The sequence below is a fragment of the Psammomys obesus genome, unplaced genomic scaffold (assembly GCF_907164565.1).
Source record: "Psammomys obesus unplaced genomic scaffold, mPsaObe1.curated_primary_1811, whole genome shotgun sequence".
NCBI classification, from domain to species: Eukaryota; Metazoa; Chordata; class Mammalia; order Rodentia; family Muridae; genus Psammomys; species Psammomys obesus.
The window spans coordinates 44,314-61,944 of NW_026590585.1; the positions used below are offsets into that span (position 1 = coordinate 44,314).

The 17,631-nt window shown below is 43.3% G+C and overlaps 1 protein-coding gene across 1 annotated transcript in view; it reads right to left on the reverse strand.

Annotated features, from left to right (window-relative positions):
* The window catches only part of LOC129677306 (C-type lectin domain family 4 member A-like), a 12,397-nt gene extending 2,740 nt beyond the window's left edge, over nucleotides 1-9,657 (reverse strand). The window contains exons 1-5 of the mRNA XM_055607947.1: nucleotides 9,596-9,657; nucleotides 8,542-8,820; nucleotides 7,041-7,154; nucleotides 4,082-4,183; nucleotides 1,124-1,275 (exon numbers count right to left, since the gene is read on the reverse strand). Of these exons, the coding sequence (XP_055463922.1) occupies nucleotides 1,124-1,275; nucleotides 4,082-4,183; nucleotides 7,041-7,154; nucleotides 8,542-8,623 (450 nt within the window). The 5' untranslated portion in view covers nucleotides 8,624-8,820; nucleotides 9,596-9,657. The remainder of the gene's footprint in view (nucleotides 1-1,123; nucleotides 1,276-4,081; nucleotides 4,184-7,040; nucleotides 7,155-8,541; nucleotides 8,821-9,595) is intronic.
* Between the last annotated feature and the right edge of the window lie 7,974 nt (nucleotides 9,658-17,631).

Here is a 17,631-nt window from a genome sequence, read left to right on the forward strand (position 1 = left end):
GGGAGGAAGAAAGAAAGAGAATTCAGCTTGGATTGAGGTAGGTTAGTTAGTTAGTTAGTTAGTTAGTTAGTTAGTTAGTTAGTTAGTTTGCTTGTTAAGTTACTGGAACCTGATGGCTGTTGGGAGAGGGAGAGTCAGCTTGAAGGATGCAGCCCCTGCCAGGCTATCCAAGTTCCAGAAGGTGACCCTCCATTCGTGTACATACCGGCAGCACCGAGGGGACTCAGTGGATTTAAACTAATTTTTTCAAAACACATGAAATTGTGTTCTTAAAGGAGGGAATAAGGTTGGGGTATAGGGAAGGGAATGAGGGATGGACTTGATCAAATACTGAATGTGTACATATCTCAAGCAATAAAAGGTTTTCTTCTTGAAATCGCTCCTCCAATGGTAGAAATGTGTGGGGATAGTCTGGTAATTGATACAGATTTACAACACAGAATGAACACATCAGAGTTGCTAGCATTTCTACGTTTTTAAACATGTTCTTTAAATCTATATTAATATATGATGAATTTATTTTTATCAGTTGCAGGGTAATATTTCACCTGTGCTCCTTATGATTACACAAATAGAAGAAGAAAAGTAAAGTATCTAGAATTCTTGAGAAGCCCCTCTCACATTATATATGGAAGCAATTTCTATCCTCAATCCTAAAGAATTACTATCTGAGACTGGCCTCCTTTCTTCTCTAAGAGAAGGCATTCCTCAAAGTTGTACCTGGGAGAAAAATCTGCACATATCATTGTTTTCTTTTCATGCATTAAATATTCTTTAATCTCATTCCTGACTGGTAACTGGCTTTTTAGAATTTAATTTTATTTCCTATTCAGCTTAATAGGCCTCTGGTGTGCAGTTAATGATGAAACATTAAAACATCAAAATCAAACTGATATTTCAGGCAGAAACGTGTTCTCCTTTAACCCTCATGGGTTGAACCTTTAGGATGGTGCAGTCTTGTAGAGCTGTTTAGTTTCACTGGAGCGGGAAGAAGGAGTAGAAGGAAAAGACTGATGGAAAGCCTTCTGCCACAGCACCAACACCCGCGTCAACACAACTCCCTCTTGGTAAAAAGAGGCAGACAGCAGGCTTGGCCCAGGCCCCACCCTCTCCCAGGATGCACCTGTTCTTCCTGGCTGTGGATCACCAGCAGATGAGCACCCATGCTGGAGCACTTCTCCTCACTCTTGTTCCAAGATGCTAAGTCAGTGGAAGTGAAGTAGCAGTCGGAACTAAATGGCTTCCAATTCTTTGGGCAACAGCTCCAGACTTTGCCTTTATTGGAACAAAGGAGATGTAAGTACAAAGCACAGTATTTAAGTACAGAAATGCACCCAAGGCTCAGAAGAAAGTAACTCATCATACCAAGAACCAGGAGGTTTTCAAATTCAACCGAACAAAGCAGAAGGCTAAGAGCTGCCAAGAAGCAAGGTAAATGCCCCTCCACGATTCTGGGAACGTCAAGGAAGAAGGAGAGGAAAGAATATAGGTGCCAGAGGATTGGAAGGAATGTTGACTTCTGGACATCACAGTAGTGGTGGGCCACACAAGACTGAGTCCATCACCAACCCTTCCTAGAGGAACTCAGCAGTTGAATGTTGAAGAATGAGGAAGACAAGGTCTTCAGTGTTGTAGCCATTGATACATTGCCCTCATCAAGTAATTAAACCCCACCACTGCCATGCTCATGCGATGGGTCACAGAAAGCAAGACATGAAAGTAAGAGGAAGAAGTAGGAAGGGGACTTGAAATAAAGAAATATCTTGGTGGGGAAGGGCAGGGAATTAAAAGAGGATAATGGAGGTCTTTGATCAAAGAGCAATGTATATATGTGAAAATATTTTTTGAAGAAACAAGAAAACAAAAATGTTAGAATTTTCTGAACAACCTTTAAAGCACTGATGATAAAGGCGCTTTGGTGAGCATGATCGCCTGCAGGGCGCAGTAGTGGCACACATACCTTGGTGGTAACCAACACCTCTCTAATTGGGCTTAAGAACCGCTTAACAAGAGGGAAATCATGCCTGGTACTGGAAATCTAACCAACTACCCAGGGCTAGTGAAGTCATAGATCTTGGAGAAGACCCTACAACTACTACTTTATTAAACCAGCAAAATCCTAACTACATTCTAAATATTTGTCCTTATACCCACAGGTAAGTGTAATCCTTACCTCTCATCAAGGAAATTTCTCTTTGCAACACAAAGAGACCATTACAGAAAACTACAGTCAATCAAAATGCAGAGGTGTGGTGCCCATTCCCAAGGAATACATCTACAAAACAACTCCAGCACCTAAGGCTGTGGGACCTTTCAATAAGAGAAGGTGGGAAGAGTGTAAGACCGAGAGGAACAGGAAGGTAATTTACTAGGAGATTGTATCTCCTAAAAATATCAGAAATTACACCCATAAAGTCTCACCAACATGACTGCCTAAACATGAGCTGAACCAGAACAACAACAATAGACATGCTAACATGGATTGGGTGTCAGGCAGGGAGCCTACAAGGCCTCAACCCTACACAAGGAACTATAGGCAACTAAGGAATGCTGACAGTGGGAGAAACAGTCTTCCACAGGAAAGAGCATACCCACAGCCTATCCAATACCAAATGGTTAGCCCTGAAAACATACATACAATTAACATTACACATAATGAGCAGGTTGTACTTATGTACTTATTTTTTTCTTCAAGAAGAGCCTTTGGGAACACACACACACACATACACACACATATATATGTAATCCATATACATATGTAAAAACAATTTATAAAACAAGAGGCCATAAATTTGAAAGAGCAAGGAGGAGTATATGAAAGGGTTTGGAGGGAGAAGGGGGAAGGAGAAAATTTTGTAATTACATTATAATCTCAAAAAATAAAAGAAATAATTTTAAGTGCTTCAATGAGAAGATACAGAAATTTTGGAAAAAAATAAAAGCCAACAAAGATGCAGATGTCAATAAAATTCAAAATGGAACCTTTTTTCTTGAAAAAATGAAGTAGTAACCTTTTTTATTTACAATAGATGGTATCACTGGAGGGGATAGACAAATCAGTGAGTTGTCAAATAAAACAATAAAAAATACCAACTTAACAAAAAGTAAATACACAGAAAAAAAAATGCCGCCACATATCATGACCCTAAACGTATGTAAAGCAGGTAACTGGACCAAGATATGCAAAGTGTAAACTAACACGTGGGAGAAGAGAAATGAGACAGTCAGAGATAGAGACTATCAGAAAAACAGGAAGAGTGTAAAAGGGCATTTCCCAACATGCTGGAAATAAATTATGAGTCATCTTAGAACTAATTAATATACTTCTAAATAATGTAGATGTCAAATACCAAGCTCTACTTTAAAACACATTTAATGGGGCTGGGGATGTAGCTCAGTTAGAGTGTTTGCCTGATGAGCAAGAAGCCCTGGGTTTCATCCACAGCACACCGTAAAGCCAAAGATGGTAGTGAGCACGCGCAATCCCAGGACTAGGGAGGTGAATACAGGAGGGTCCAGTATTTTCATCTTCATGTCATCTTCACCAGCATAATGAGCTTGACGCCAACGCGGGCTACATGAGACTGTACCTCACAATAAAATTGAACTGAACCAAAGTGAGCATACAGTACGTCGAAACCTGTAGAGCACCATTCTTCAATATAAGGATCCAGGCTTGCTCAGTGAAATGGCTGAGATGAGGGTGGAGACAGGGATTATCTGTCATAACTCCTTGAAAGAGCTTTTCTACATCCCAGAAGTAAAGAAACAAACTGTTGAAAGGGATACGTCAGAGGGGCAGAAGGACTGATGGGAAGTGATCCTAAAGCACAAAGGCAGAAAACACACAAGCATCGAACTATAATACAAAACAAATGTCCATGGTACATGCAGATACAAGTACCAAGTGATGAAGTACAGTAAAAAATGTACTTAGTCCAAATGAGAACAAATCTCATATGCATAAGAATTTCAAAATATTATGTTGCTAGGTCTTAATGGCTAACAATCTGCTTCTTCACATGATATCCTGGCAACACTCTACATTTGCCAACTGGATTCAAGGCACATTAAGTTTTACCTTCCACAGATGAGTGGTTTCTTCTGCAATCCAATTTTGTGTGATTCAGCTGTTTCATAGTATTTTTTTCTTCAAGGAGATCAGAATACATTTGAAAGAAAACTGAAAAAAAAAGAAAAAATATTCACTTTCTTAGTAGCACTATAATTTTACTCTCTACTGTTCTTCTCCCCATCCCGACCTTCACCTTTTTTTGTTGTTGTTTCTTTGAGGCAGTGTCTAGCTGTAGCTCAGACTCATCTCACACTCCAGAGAACTAGGAGGCATGAGCCCTCACACCCAGCTCTCAGTAAGTGAACCAGGACAATCAGGTCAATCCCAATTTAAAACTGACTCACAGACACAAGTCAGGAGGTTAGAAAAATGAGAGTGGAGCTAGGAGGAATTAGGAAAAAGAATGTGGGTGAATATTATCAGAAAACATTGTCTGAAATTCTCAAACAATATATTTAAAAAATAAAAAAGGAAATATGTTTTGATTGTGATTTTAAAGAACATGATTTATTTTTTGAACTCCCTGATCCATCCCTTCAGAATTGGGAGCTTTTCTCTTTCCTCATTATTTGCTCCTTGACCCATCACATCCTGGCTTTTGCTTCTACCATTTGACTAAAAACATCCTTGAGCCAAACATGATGGTGCCTACCTATATTCCAAAAGGTGGGGTGGTGGAGACAGAAGGATTGCAGACTCCGGGCCAGCGTGGGCTATGTATCAAGTTCAAATCCAGTCTGGGCCACAAAGTGGGACAGTGATTTTAAAAATCATTGAAATAGAGCTGAAGAGATGACTCAGTGGTTAAGAGTATTGTCTGAACTACTGTCCACCAAAGGACCCGGGTTCAATTCCCAGCACCCACATAGCAGCTCACAACTGTCTGTAACTCCAGTTCCAAGTGTCTGACACCCTCACACCAATGCACGTAAATTTTTTTAATTAAATAAATTATTTAAAAAAAATCATCGACATATATTGTCAGTAACCTCCCAGGGCACTTAATATACGTCTACCTCTGAACTTAACCCCAGCTCTCTTCCCTCTTGCTCATAAGACACGCCTGGTTTTGCCTCACCTTTCTTGCCCTCACTTTTTATTGTCTTCTATAGTTCCCTCTCCTCCCGTCCACCCCTTTAAAACACAACATTTCCCACTGTCCTTCCTGTTCATACTAAACCCTCTTCTCACGTGTTCTACGGTCTCATCTACTGAATGAGAAGGACTGGAAAACTCAGACCTTCCCTCCCGACACAGAGACAAGCGAGTGCTCACTAAACACCACACCCGAGGATAAACCCAACAGGTGTAACACCCAAATCAATATCTTCTACCCTAAGCCTGCACCTCGCCCTGCGCTGTCTACCCGTGGGTCAGGCTCTGATCATGTGTCTGCTGGGTGGTGGATTCGCTTTCTAGCTTTTCTCTTTACCTCTAGTTTCCTGATTCTATTCCATTTTCATGCCAGTCTGACAGTGCACTTCTGCATAACTAATCTGACAGTTTCAATTCCCAGCCTAAAATTCTTCAGTGGCCTCTCCTGGCTGTGACACTGTATTAAAATGCTAACGATTTTTTATATTCCTATATGCATGCTTTATCTGGCCAGTCTCTCACTCAGAGGCAGCTCTGGCTACTTCCATGCTGAGATGTAAGAGGCATGACCGGCTCTCACTCTTCGTCTTTGTATGCTAAGATGTTCCATGAACAAAGATGGGCTATCCTGAATAGTGAGAGAACTGTGGCCACATTGCTCCTGGAACTCCAGGTGACCGTCTCCTCCTCAGGAGCCGAACTGCACGTGCCTGGCCACATGTATGTGGATGGCTGAGTTCCAGCAGGCTACAGGAGCTCACTTGCTGATGTCAGTATGATCTGCCAAGCCACAGAAGCATGAAACACATAGCTGTCTTAATCTATGAAAATCTAGAGCTGTTTTTAAAAAGCAGAAGATAATTGAAAAAAAAATTTTAGTGGGGAAAACTACTAAGCCCTTTTTTGTTTTGAAGACAGGGTCTTACAGCGTGGCCCAGGCTGGCCATGAGCTTACTATGTAGCCCAGGTTGGCCTAGAATTTGCAATCTTCATGCCTCAGTTTCCCAAGTGCTAAGATTATAGGCATGCAACAGTATACCCTGCCCAAACATTTTTTAATGCTTCACTACACTTCCTATACGATTTTGTAAATGTGACCTCTCATGGTTAATCTCTAAATTGTTTATGAACAGGGGCTATTGTTCTTTCTGGACCTATTAACACTCTAACACACAGAAAATGGACATTACTAATTATTAAAGGAAAAGATAAAATACACAAAAATACAGTAATTTTACACTTTTATTTTTAGGTGAGTTCTCACTATGTAGCCCTGGGTGGCCTGGAAGTCACAGAGATCTATCTGCCTCTGCCTCCTGAGTACTAGAATTAAAATAAAGGCATGTGCCATCGTGCCTGACCTTACCTTTTTAATAAATTCTGAAAGCCAACCTTATGCAAAAATCCTCTATTTGCTAAGCTGGCTTAGATCTCACATAGTCTGGAGCAGGAACAAAATAATTAGGAGTTACGCTGGAGCGCTGTCCCTGGAATAGCCCTCTCCCTCTCTTCTCATCCCCCTACTCATTCCAAACTATGAGTGTCTGTGCATCCAATGGGGCTGACTTCTAAATGCTGTTGAGGAAACACAGATTCATCCTCAGGGCTGGAGGCTAATACAGATGCCCCAGGATTTCACTCTGTGACACCAGCAAACACTCACGTGCTTCTCTAGTGAGCACGAATGATTTTTACAGAAGAGTAATTCTGAAACACAGCAAAATTCCCAGTATTACCTATCTCCTTTTCAGACAAAGTCTCCTTTTCAGGTTTCTTGGGAAAGCCACTGATAATTATCTGTTCTGTTTCTAGTGGATATCTCTCCTTGTGCAAAAGAGACATTGCTCACTTATTCTATTGGCTTACTTACTGATCAGGGTAACGGAGAACAAGATTGCCAACAGCTGGAAAAATATCAGCAAGGCAAGAAGCAGCATGGGAAAGCCAGGGTTATGTTTGTGAATGGTGATCTTCTTTGGGAGAGCTAGAGGAAAAACCAAACTAATTAAATCAGTACTGAATTCTACCATTTCCTCTTCCTTTTCTCCTCCCTTTTCTACCACACTATATTAATAGTATAGACTCCTGAAAAAAAGATAAAAATTATATAGGGGAGAAACAATGATTTCCATTGGATAAACATGAAAGCACATCTTTCTACCACGGACAATAACTCATTAATATTGATATTTGAGATGTGTGTGTGTGTGTGTGTGTGTGTGTATCTGTGTGTGTGTTCTACTACGAAGTTTTAAGATGTTTATACATGTATGTATATTTCCACATATGACTGACATATCACAATCACTCATTTCTGTTCTATTGTTTTCCTTCACACTGTAACACAGACTTTTTTCTGCCACCGTATTTTCTTCTTTATTATGGCTACATAGTATTTCATTTAAATAGTCTCCCAAACTGCTTCCAATACTATTTTAAAGCATGAAAAACCAGGTAAGTCTGTGTAAGCATACTTCACTGGTTTAGGGTATGGCCTAAGGTCATCTTTTTAGCTACTATCTCTTGGTTAGGAACCATTTCATAGGTTGAGGGAGACTGGGGAGGGAAGGGAGGGAGAAGAGCAAGAGGGTAGTGGGGAGGGAGAGACAAAATATCGCAGCTGCTTTCACACTTGGCAAATTTAGATGTCACTATGTATGACTACATGAATACATGTGTAAGAGCGTGACGTGAAAACAGAAGGGAGAAATATTTCAGAAAGGAAAAGAGGTGGTCAAGAGTGGTGAGAAAGGATGGTGTAGGGTGGGGGTTATGCACAGGGGATGATGATGTGTTTGTGTAAAATGCTATAATGGATCAACTGATTGGTCTGTATGCTAGCTAATATATATATATAGTTTAAGACATAAAATTCTTTCAGAGATAGTATAGACTCCTGTAACTGCAGAAACGGAGCTTGCATATGGGAGGTCCTGCATCCTGGCACCCAGTATGGGTGGAGAAAGGGACACTCATGCTCTCCTTCAAAATAAAATAAAAACAAGACACAAACTCTCTTCTTAAAGTTATGATATGCTGTCAAGTAAATAGAAGAGAACCCCAGTATTAGAAAACATTATTTCTATGGGAAAAGTGCAGTTTTACAGACATCAAAAATATACAGTAGTACTCAGACTTTCTCTAAATGGCGAGAGTAACGATAATATAGGGAACTCATTTCCTTGCCCCACAAAGCCCCTTTACAGACAATTCAACCTATTAAGATTCCTGTCTCCCACACACAGCCTCTCATACAGACGACAGCAAAGATCCCCCAGGCCTTGCTCTTAAACACTCCTCACTTCATCTTGCCATTAGCTTAGACCACCACAAAAGGAGGTCGTACTGTTCTGGGGTGAAGGGAAGTTTACCTGAAGTTGAGTCTGAGATGGTGCCTGAGAAAACAGGTTGATTTTTGAAGTTCACTTCAGTATAAATATTTGGTGAAGCCATATTGAAGAGCTGCTTTCTTCAGAAAACCTATGTCATTCTTAATTTTTTTTTTTATAAGCAAGAAACAAACATGGTGATAATTTTCCAACCACCAGCTAGAAGGTGTAGAGGCACTGAAAGGCCGTGTACCTCAGAGAGCACAGCATGAAAATGTAAAACCGCAGGGTAGAACTCTTTGGGCCACAGAGGTCCAATCCCTACAAGCAGGAAAAAAAAAAAAAAAAAGAATTGAAAACTTCAACCGTATTTGGCATTGATATGCAAAAACTGTGAAAAGTGGACTGAAACGAGGAGGGGAAGAAATAGGAAGGAAAGAAAAAGAGGAACCAGACATTAGAGAAGTCTGTCCTGGCACCCGTGTTCTCGGCACCCTGCAGCAGAATCCGGGCACTTCCACACACAAACTCGATTTCTGGAGCCAACATGAGCTAACACTGTAGCCACAGTATCCTCTTTATTGGGACAGCTGAAGTCCTGAGCATGACATTCTAAAAGGCTTGTTGACCTCTGCTCCTTTCAGGCTCTGTAGAAGGTGCAGGCCTGTAAGAGCTCAGCAGACTTTCTAAGCCTCTCTGACTCCCCAAAGTCTGTAACTCTTGGGAGTGAGGAGCTCCTGAAACCAAGCCAACGCCGTGGCACAGGCTGTGTCAAGTGCCCACACTCTCAGCTGTTCTTCCACTTTCTCCAGATTATCCCTGCAGACTCTGGTGTCATCTGCCGTCTTCACTCACCCTATGTGCTGCTTTTTAGAGTAACCTCCTTCACATCCCCCCAATCCAGCCCCCGAACACCCTAAGGTCAGTTCTCCCCAGTGTCTCAAGTTTGTTCTGCATCTTTACAGGAATACGAAGGGCTCATGTCACTGGGTGATTAATCCTGCCAAGTGATTACAGTTCTTTTCCACTCAGAAACAAGAAGATATGTTTCATCAGGCTTGACTGTAAAGCAAAGGTAACCCCCAAACACACACACCTGTTAGGGACCGGTCTGGTGAGCTGTGTTTTCGGATGCTGATTTCTGTGCCCTGAGATCTGGTTGTAGTCTGATGTGGACATTGTCATTCCTATGAAGAATCTCCTTCGTCAATGTTGTATAAATATTGCCCCCCAATTATCTCTGGTTAATAAAGAAGCTGGGAGCCAGTGACTGGACAAAGAGGACAGGGAGGTTGGACTTCTGCTCCCAGTGTGGGTGTCTCAGGGAGAGAAAAAGGAGGAAGATGGAGAGACTGGAAGTGACCATCGACCATAGGACTGTCCTGACGAAGCAGAAGCAGCCCAGGCAAGACCAATTTGACAAGTAATTCAGGGGGTGTGCCTGGGAAGTAGCCAAACTAGGATAAAAGGTCAGAATAGATGAATATCTGCCCAGCTCTGGCCCCTTAAAGTTTGTTGGAAAACTCTAATAGGACTCTGTCTCATTTATTTGGGAGCAAGAAGGGGTGATTAGAAAAGGCCCCCTAATTATACCATATTTTTTACCTCTACACTGTGGAGCTGGAGGGAACAGGACCTCCTTTAGTAATGTGGCAAAGTTGCAATAAGCAAGAAAGCCACAGAGAAATCTCAGAATTAGATACTAGAGGAGTGGCAGAAGAGAAAGGCTGCATGCCAGGAAATCAACAGCATTCTTAAAACATCTGAAAGCTCAGAAAGCAAATATTAGATATCTTAACCTGAGTGCTATGGAACATTTAAAAAGATATCCAGCCAGAAGCTGGAAACAACCTAGATGTCCCTCAGTTGAGGAATGGATACAGAAATTGTGGTACATTTACACAATGAAATACTACTCAGCAATTAAAAACAAGGAAATCATGAAATTTTCAGGCAAATGGTGAAAACTAGAAAAGATCATCCTGAGTGAGGTATCCCAGAAACAGAAAGACACACATGGTATATACTCACTTATAAGTGGATATTAGACATAAAATAGAGGATAATCATACTAAAATCTGTACACCTAAGGAAGCTAATCAAGAAGGAGGACCCTGGGTAAGATGCTCAATCCTCATTCAGAAAGGCAAAGGGGATGGACATCAGAAGAGGGAGAAAACAGGAAACAGGACAGGAGCCTACCACAGAGGGCCTCTGAAAGACTCTACCCAGCAGGGTATCAAAGCAGATGCAGAGATTCATAGCCAAACTTTGGGCAGAGTGCAAGAAATCTTACAAAAGAAGGAGGAGATAGTGTTATGCCCAGTTTGTGAGACCTCCAAAGACCATCAGGAATCGACTTCACTGCAAAACACATGAGGGTTTATTGGATGCAAGCTTGAGCCCACAGGAAGCTTGTGGAAGGGCAGTCTAGGGGAACAAGGTTTTTAAAGGGAAAAACCGCAAGCAGCAGATTACATGCCTTGGCGTTACATGATTGGGTAAGGGAAATTGACTTTTGAAATGATTGCTTTACTTTAGGCACCAAGTCCATAAATGGTTCTGGCCTGGCCATCTGGGTGGGTTTCCTAGCAACTGTATCTCTAGTGCACAGGAAAAGAATGCAGCAAGGCCAGTTCCAAAAGTGGCTGAACATGTCTCCACCTGGCTGGCCTTCATTCAGGCTTGTGCTTTAAACTTTAATTCAATAACCCAAAAAAACTAATTTTTAATTCTTTGGTCTCTCAATAGAAAGACCTGGAGAGGACAGGAACTCTACAAAGAGAGCAACAGAACCAAAAAATCTGGGCACAGGGGTCTTTTCTGAGACTGATACTCCAACCAAAGACCATGCATGGAGATAACCTAGAACCCCTGCACAGATGTAACCCATGGCAACTCAGTCTCCAAGTGGGTTCCCTAGTAATGGGAACAGGGACTGTCTCTGACATGAACTCAGTGGCTGACTCTTTGATCACCTCCACATGAGGCAGGGTAACAGCCTTACCAGGCCACAGAGGAAGACAATACAGCCAGTCCTGATGAGACCTGATAGGCTAAGGTCAGATGGAAGGGGAGAAGGACTTCCCCTATCAGTGGACTGGGGGAGGGGGAGGGGAGGAGAAGAGGGAGGAAAAGTGGGCTTGGAAGGGCACGAGGGAGGGGTCTACAGCTGTGATATAAAGTGAATAAACTGTAATTAATAAAAAATAAATAAAATTTAAAAAAAAGATATCCAACCAACTAGGTCAGGATAACTCAATGGACCTTCTGCCAAACCAAGGGAGGCCCAAGCCCTAGAAGGAACTCACCAGCATCCACCCAGGAAGGCGACGATGTTTGGACACAAGCAGCCCATGCATGTAGCTGGTGCCAATCTGTAGGAATTCCCCCAGTGAAAATGAACCACCTTGGTATCCCACATTCAGGTACCAAAAGCTGTCAACCCAAAATCAAGGCTCTCACCACAAGGGGAATGAGTGACAGTTTATTCTGGAGTCAAATATGAGTTGATAGTGAGCTCGACACATGGAATCATACTATTCTCCATAGCATGTTCTAATGCACTGACAATTTCATAGAGTTTTTACAGTTGTGGAACAAAGGAAAGGCATAAACTGAAAGAAAAACAGTGTTTTTAAATGGACCGGTGAGCTAGAGAGATGCCACCAACCAAACAGCACGCATGAGCTGGATATAGGCCCCTACACATATGTAGCAGATACGTAGCTTCGTCATCCCCTAACAATGAGAGTAGGGGCTGTCTCTGACTCTGTTGCCTGCCTTTGGCTCCCTTCCATCTAGCCTATCTGCCTGTCTGCCCTCCGTGGGAGAGGATGCGCTTAGTCCTGCTGCAACTTGATGTGCTGGGGTGGATTGATGCCCATGGGGGGAGGGGGTCTCCTCTTCTCTGAGGAGAAGGGAAAGGGAGCAGAGGGCAGGGTAGAGGGTGAGTGAGGGTGAGATTGGGAGGGGAGAGGGGGCTGCGATCAGGCTGTAAAGTGATTAAATAAATTAATTAACAGAGAAAGAAGAGCACTGTTGCTCTTGCAGAGGATTGGGGTTGGTTTCTAGCACACTGGGGCCGTGTGAATAAAAATGGCTCCATAGGCCCTAAAGGACTGGCATTATTAGGAGGTGTGGCCTTGTTGGAGGAGGTGTGGCCTTGTTGGAGGAGGTGTGTCACTGGAGACAGGCTCTGAGTCTCAGAAGCTCAAGCTACACCTAGGGCATTCACTTCTGCGAATCAAGATGAAGAACTCCCAGCTCCTTCCCCAGCACCCTGTCTGCCTGCACACTGCCATGACAATAGTGGACTAAATCTCTGAAAACTGTGAGCCAGCCCCAGTTAAACGCTGTCCTTTATAAGAGTTCTGTGGTTACGGTGTCTCTTCACAGAATAAAACCCTAACTAAGAGAGCCACGTGTGGTGGCTCACAACCATCCTTAACTCCATCCCAGGGATCGACAAATGGGGGTCCGTCAACCTCTTTTGACCTCCACAGGCGCCAGGCACGCCAGTCGCAAACACTCCCAAACATAAAAGAAATATTTAATTTTATTTTAATTTTATTATTTAATTTTATTTTATGAGTGTGGGTGTTTTGCCTGCGTGTGTGTCTGTGTACCATGTGCAGGGCACACTGAGGTCGGAAGAAGGCACTGGGTCGCCTGGAACTGGAGCTACAGACAGTTGTGAGCTGCCACATGGGTGCTGGGAATTGAACTTGGGCCCTCGGAAAGGGCCGCCAGTGCTCTTAACGCTTGAGCCATAAAATAAGTAAATATTAAAAACTAATTAAAACGCATTGGTAGGTTACAGCAGAGTGGGACTGTGGGTTTCATGGGCTATATGACGACACTCTTGGCCTTTCAGTTGGAGGAAGCTAGTGGTCAATACAGCCCCAAAGGGCTTACGTAACAGTCACAAAAATGTTAGGTAAAACACCGAGGTGAATAATGGATGGCTAACAAGGAATCTAAAAACTCTAGATCTAGTAAAACTCCAAACTATTTGGGGGTATTCCAAATCCCCACAGTCACGAGTTCAAGCGACCAGCCCCTGAAGACTCTGGGACAGGTGACTCTTTGTGAGAGGTTCAGCTCACGCAGTGAGGAAGGCATCCATGCACTAGCACGGACAGGTCCAGGAAGCCGAACTTCAACCAGAGGTGAGAACGTGAAAAGAAAGCGTTGGATCGGGACTGCGGGGCATACACTGAGCAGAAGACCGCGGAGGAACCAAAGTTTGGGAGCCAGCGAAGAGAAACTCTTTTATGGACTTGAAGCTGCTCGCAGACAATGGAAAGAATCTCACGGAGGCAGGGGAAACACACCCCAGAGGAAGCACGGATATAGCCAGGGTCAGACACTCCGCCTGGGAAGCACTTCAGTCACAGCGCCAGATCCATCAAAGGAAGACCGAGGGGAAAACAGAACCTTCCGCTGCAGGGAACTCCCAGGAGCGAGACGGGCCTCCGAGAGCTAGGGAAGGGACACGAGGGACTTGCCAGAAAGTTCTCACGTCCTTTCTCCTCTCTCCCATCGTATCTATTCTTCCCTTGTTTAATGTCCAATATTAGTTTATCAGGCTTCATTGCTCAGTCCTGCTCTCCTTGCCCTATCCCACTTATTTCTTGATACTTATTTTTTTTTTCTCTTTTCCTCTGTTGAAGGACACAGACTGGCCCGGTTTGCAGGGTCTCTGTGTCCCATCCTCCTGGAAGGCAGGGCTATTCTACGTTCTCAGATTACGCCCTGTACCTCTCTCTCTCTGTTCATGATGCCTCTAGTTAAAACTTTCTCATGGCCCCCATTTCCATCCCTGCAGTTCCTCTTCTGTTTACATTCCACTCCTCTGCTTTCTGTCACCACAGTATTGATCCCTATGCTTGTTCTGCTGGTTTCCTTTCCACTCAGACACACAGTGACTTAGCACACGCCGTATTGTAGGGTCCCTTTAATCTCTAGTGATAGCATGAAGGAGTGGTTCATTGTTTTAGTCAACTATTACTCTATCTTCATAGTTAAGTGTGCTCACAGGTAGTGGCTATTGCTGTACAACCCGCTCGAGGCTATCCTAAAATACATGAGATCCTTTCTCAAAACACACAAATAAGCACAGTGTGGTGCGCCCTTTAATCCCAGCACTCGGGGCAGAAGCAGGCAAACCTCTGTGAGTTCAAGGCCAGCCTGGTCTATAATGAGTTCCAGAATAGCCAGGGCTATGTAGAGAGACTCTGTCTTAAACACATACACACACACACACACACACACACACACACACACACACAAACTAATAAACAAATAAAAAGACCTCAGATGATTTTCATGTCTTTCTAGCGTCTCCCTTGTCAGCAAGTCTGAGAAACATACCCTACAACTGTCCCAGTTGCTAGAGAGAGCATGCCCTCTAGTGGTTCCACAGTGACACATAGCCAAATTTCACATCAAGCGTTGCCATGCTGTTTCTTTTACTGACATAGCATAGTATCAGAACATACCAAAAAAGAAAACAAACAAAAAAAAAAATCTAAAAAGCAAACGGAAAAATATCGGTAGTAGGTCTTTTTAACACCACTTCTGAAAATGTGATGTTGTTATTAATGAAACAAAACATGAGCTCACGACGGACAGTCGCTTTACTTCTGGTTCAAATGCAAGCAACACAAGCACACTAGACATTTTTAGGAATATATGCTGTCCTCACACCTTGTACCTTTCAAAAAGAAACTAGGAAGGAAAGGAAAAGGAAAGGGAATAAAGGAGGAAGGGAAGGGAGGAGAGAGGGACCACAAGCCTACATCCATCCCAGGCTTTAAGAACCAACAAGTAACGGGACATGGTGGCACAAGCCTTTAATCCCAGGCTTTAATCCTCAAACTCTATGAACTTGAGGTCATTTTGGTCTACATCGTGTGTTACAGGTCAGCCAGGGTCATTTAGAGACACCCTATTTCAAATGAATAAACAAACAAACAGAAACAACAATGTCAATAAGCTTCACTCTCTAGTGATCTCAGGGCTGGCAGCAGGGCTCGGTGGGTAAGAGAACTGGCTGCACATCATGAAGATCTGAGTTTAGATTATTAGCATCCACAGAGAAAAGCCACGTGCTCATCTATAACCCTGGCATGAAGAAAAGGAGACGGAAGGATGGATGAGACCACTGCCCATCAGTCTCACTGAAAGAGAGCAAGCTCCGTGTTCACTGACAGACCTTGAGTGTGGTAGAGCAGGGCAAATATTGCTCTGGCCTCTATGCTCTTATCCGCATACACGCATGTATCAGGCTCCCTGACCTTAGCACAACTGACGCCATGATGGAAGTACCACTCAGGCCTTGGAACCGAGCATATAGGCAGCACTAGTTGCCAAAACAAAAACAAAGCCCTAATCCATCAAAGTCCATAGTTCTGGGAAAGTCTCTGAATGTCCTAACCTTGCTTTTTGTCTTCTGTAGCTCTGCTTCTGGCTAGCTGTTCTCATTAACTGAAGTAAGTCAACCTAAGATGTATGTTGTGGTAGTTTTGGTTTAATGTAAACATGTTTTGTTTTAATCCCAGGCGTGGAATATGAGACTTATTCAGATTGTCCGCAGCAGCAATTTACCTCATGTGGTCTCTGAGAGGGGCTCTTTGCCAGCTGCAGATTAAGTCTGAGGACTCTGAGAGGGATTAAAAGCCAGATCCCAGAGGGAAAAAGGGGGACGCCAAGGAAGAAGGAGGCTGCTGGTGCTTCCCCGCTGCTGCTCCTGGTTGCTGTTGACGCAGTGTGACAAGAAGTTGGAGATACCCTGAAACAAGGATTGGACTTGCTCCAAGGAACCCAACGACCCTAAACAGCAGAAAGTAGCTAAGGAAAACTAACCTTCTTTCTCTCCTACCTGGTGTTGGGGTGTTAGAAGGGATTGGGGAGAAGGGAGAAAGAGGCATAAGAAACAGTTTTTAAAAGAATGCCAACAGATGCGGTTTCATCCAGAACAGCCAGTATAGTGGCCCAAGGCTAACAGACTTTCTATTGGCTTAAACCCATGTCTGAGTGAATAGTCTTCTCTAATGGATACCCCACAACACACGGAGGCATAGGTCACACTCCAAAAAGAATACCTACTGAACTGTAAAAGCAGCTGGAGAGATGGCTCAGCAGTTAAGTGTGCTCACTGCTTTCACAGAGGAAAATAGACACACACACAGAATAGTAATAGTAATTCACATCGTTACAAAGAATATCCAGTATATAAACTTCAAGGTAGGTAATCTGAGATATTTACCCAGAAGACAGACTGCTTCTACCTATACAAGTCATATAGTATTTATTTAAGATTCATTTAATTTTATGTGTATGTGGATATATGTGTATGTATGCGCCCCCTGTATGCAGGTGCCTGCAGAGGTCAGATGAGGGCACTGGACACCCTGAGCTGGACTCATGGATGGCTGTGAGCCGTCTGACGGGGGTGCTGGGAATCTCCAGCACGATTCAGGTCCTCTGTGTGAGCAGCAAATGCTCTTAACCTCTGAGCCGCCTCTCTCTCCAGCCTGTTTTTAATTCACTGAAGAACTGCATGTCATCAGTAACGGTTGGGCATTTACTTTCTCGCCAATATGGAAGGTGTGCCCTTCCTGCACTCTTCGCCGATTTGTGTTTACTGTGTTTGTCTGCACATGCGTGTGGACATGTGCATGCCACAACACAAGTGTGGGGCTCAGAGAACAATCTCCTTCCAGCAATTCCAGGGATTGAACTCAATAGACGGGCTTGGTGGCAAGCACCTTTCCCACTGAGCCATCTTGCCAAGATGACAAGAGTTGCTTTTTTTCTTTTACAGTGTCTCTGTGTGTGCACACCCGTGAGCACGCATGAGTGTGTGTGTGCGTGTATGTGTCCATGGCACACATGTGGTCAGAAGACAACTTACGGGAGTTAATTCTCTCCTACATTGCTGATTCTGAGGATCCAACTCAGGTTTATCAGGCTCGATGGCAAACACCTACCTGCTGAGCTATCTCACTGGCTTTCTTTTTGACTTTTTGAAACTAATCAGGATTTATTTTCATACAACAACAACAAAAAACTTCTCCTTTTCACAGTGCCTTAAGTGTGGAAGACACTTGAAACAGGTACATTAAA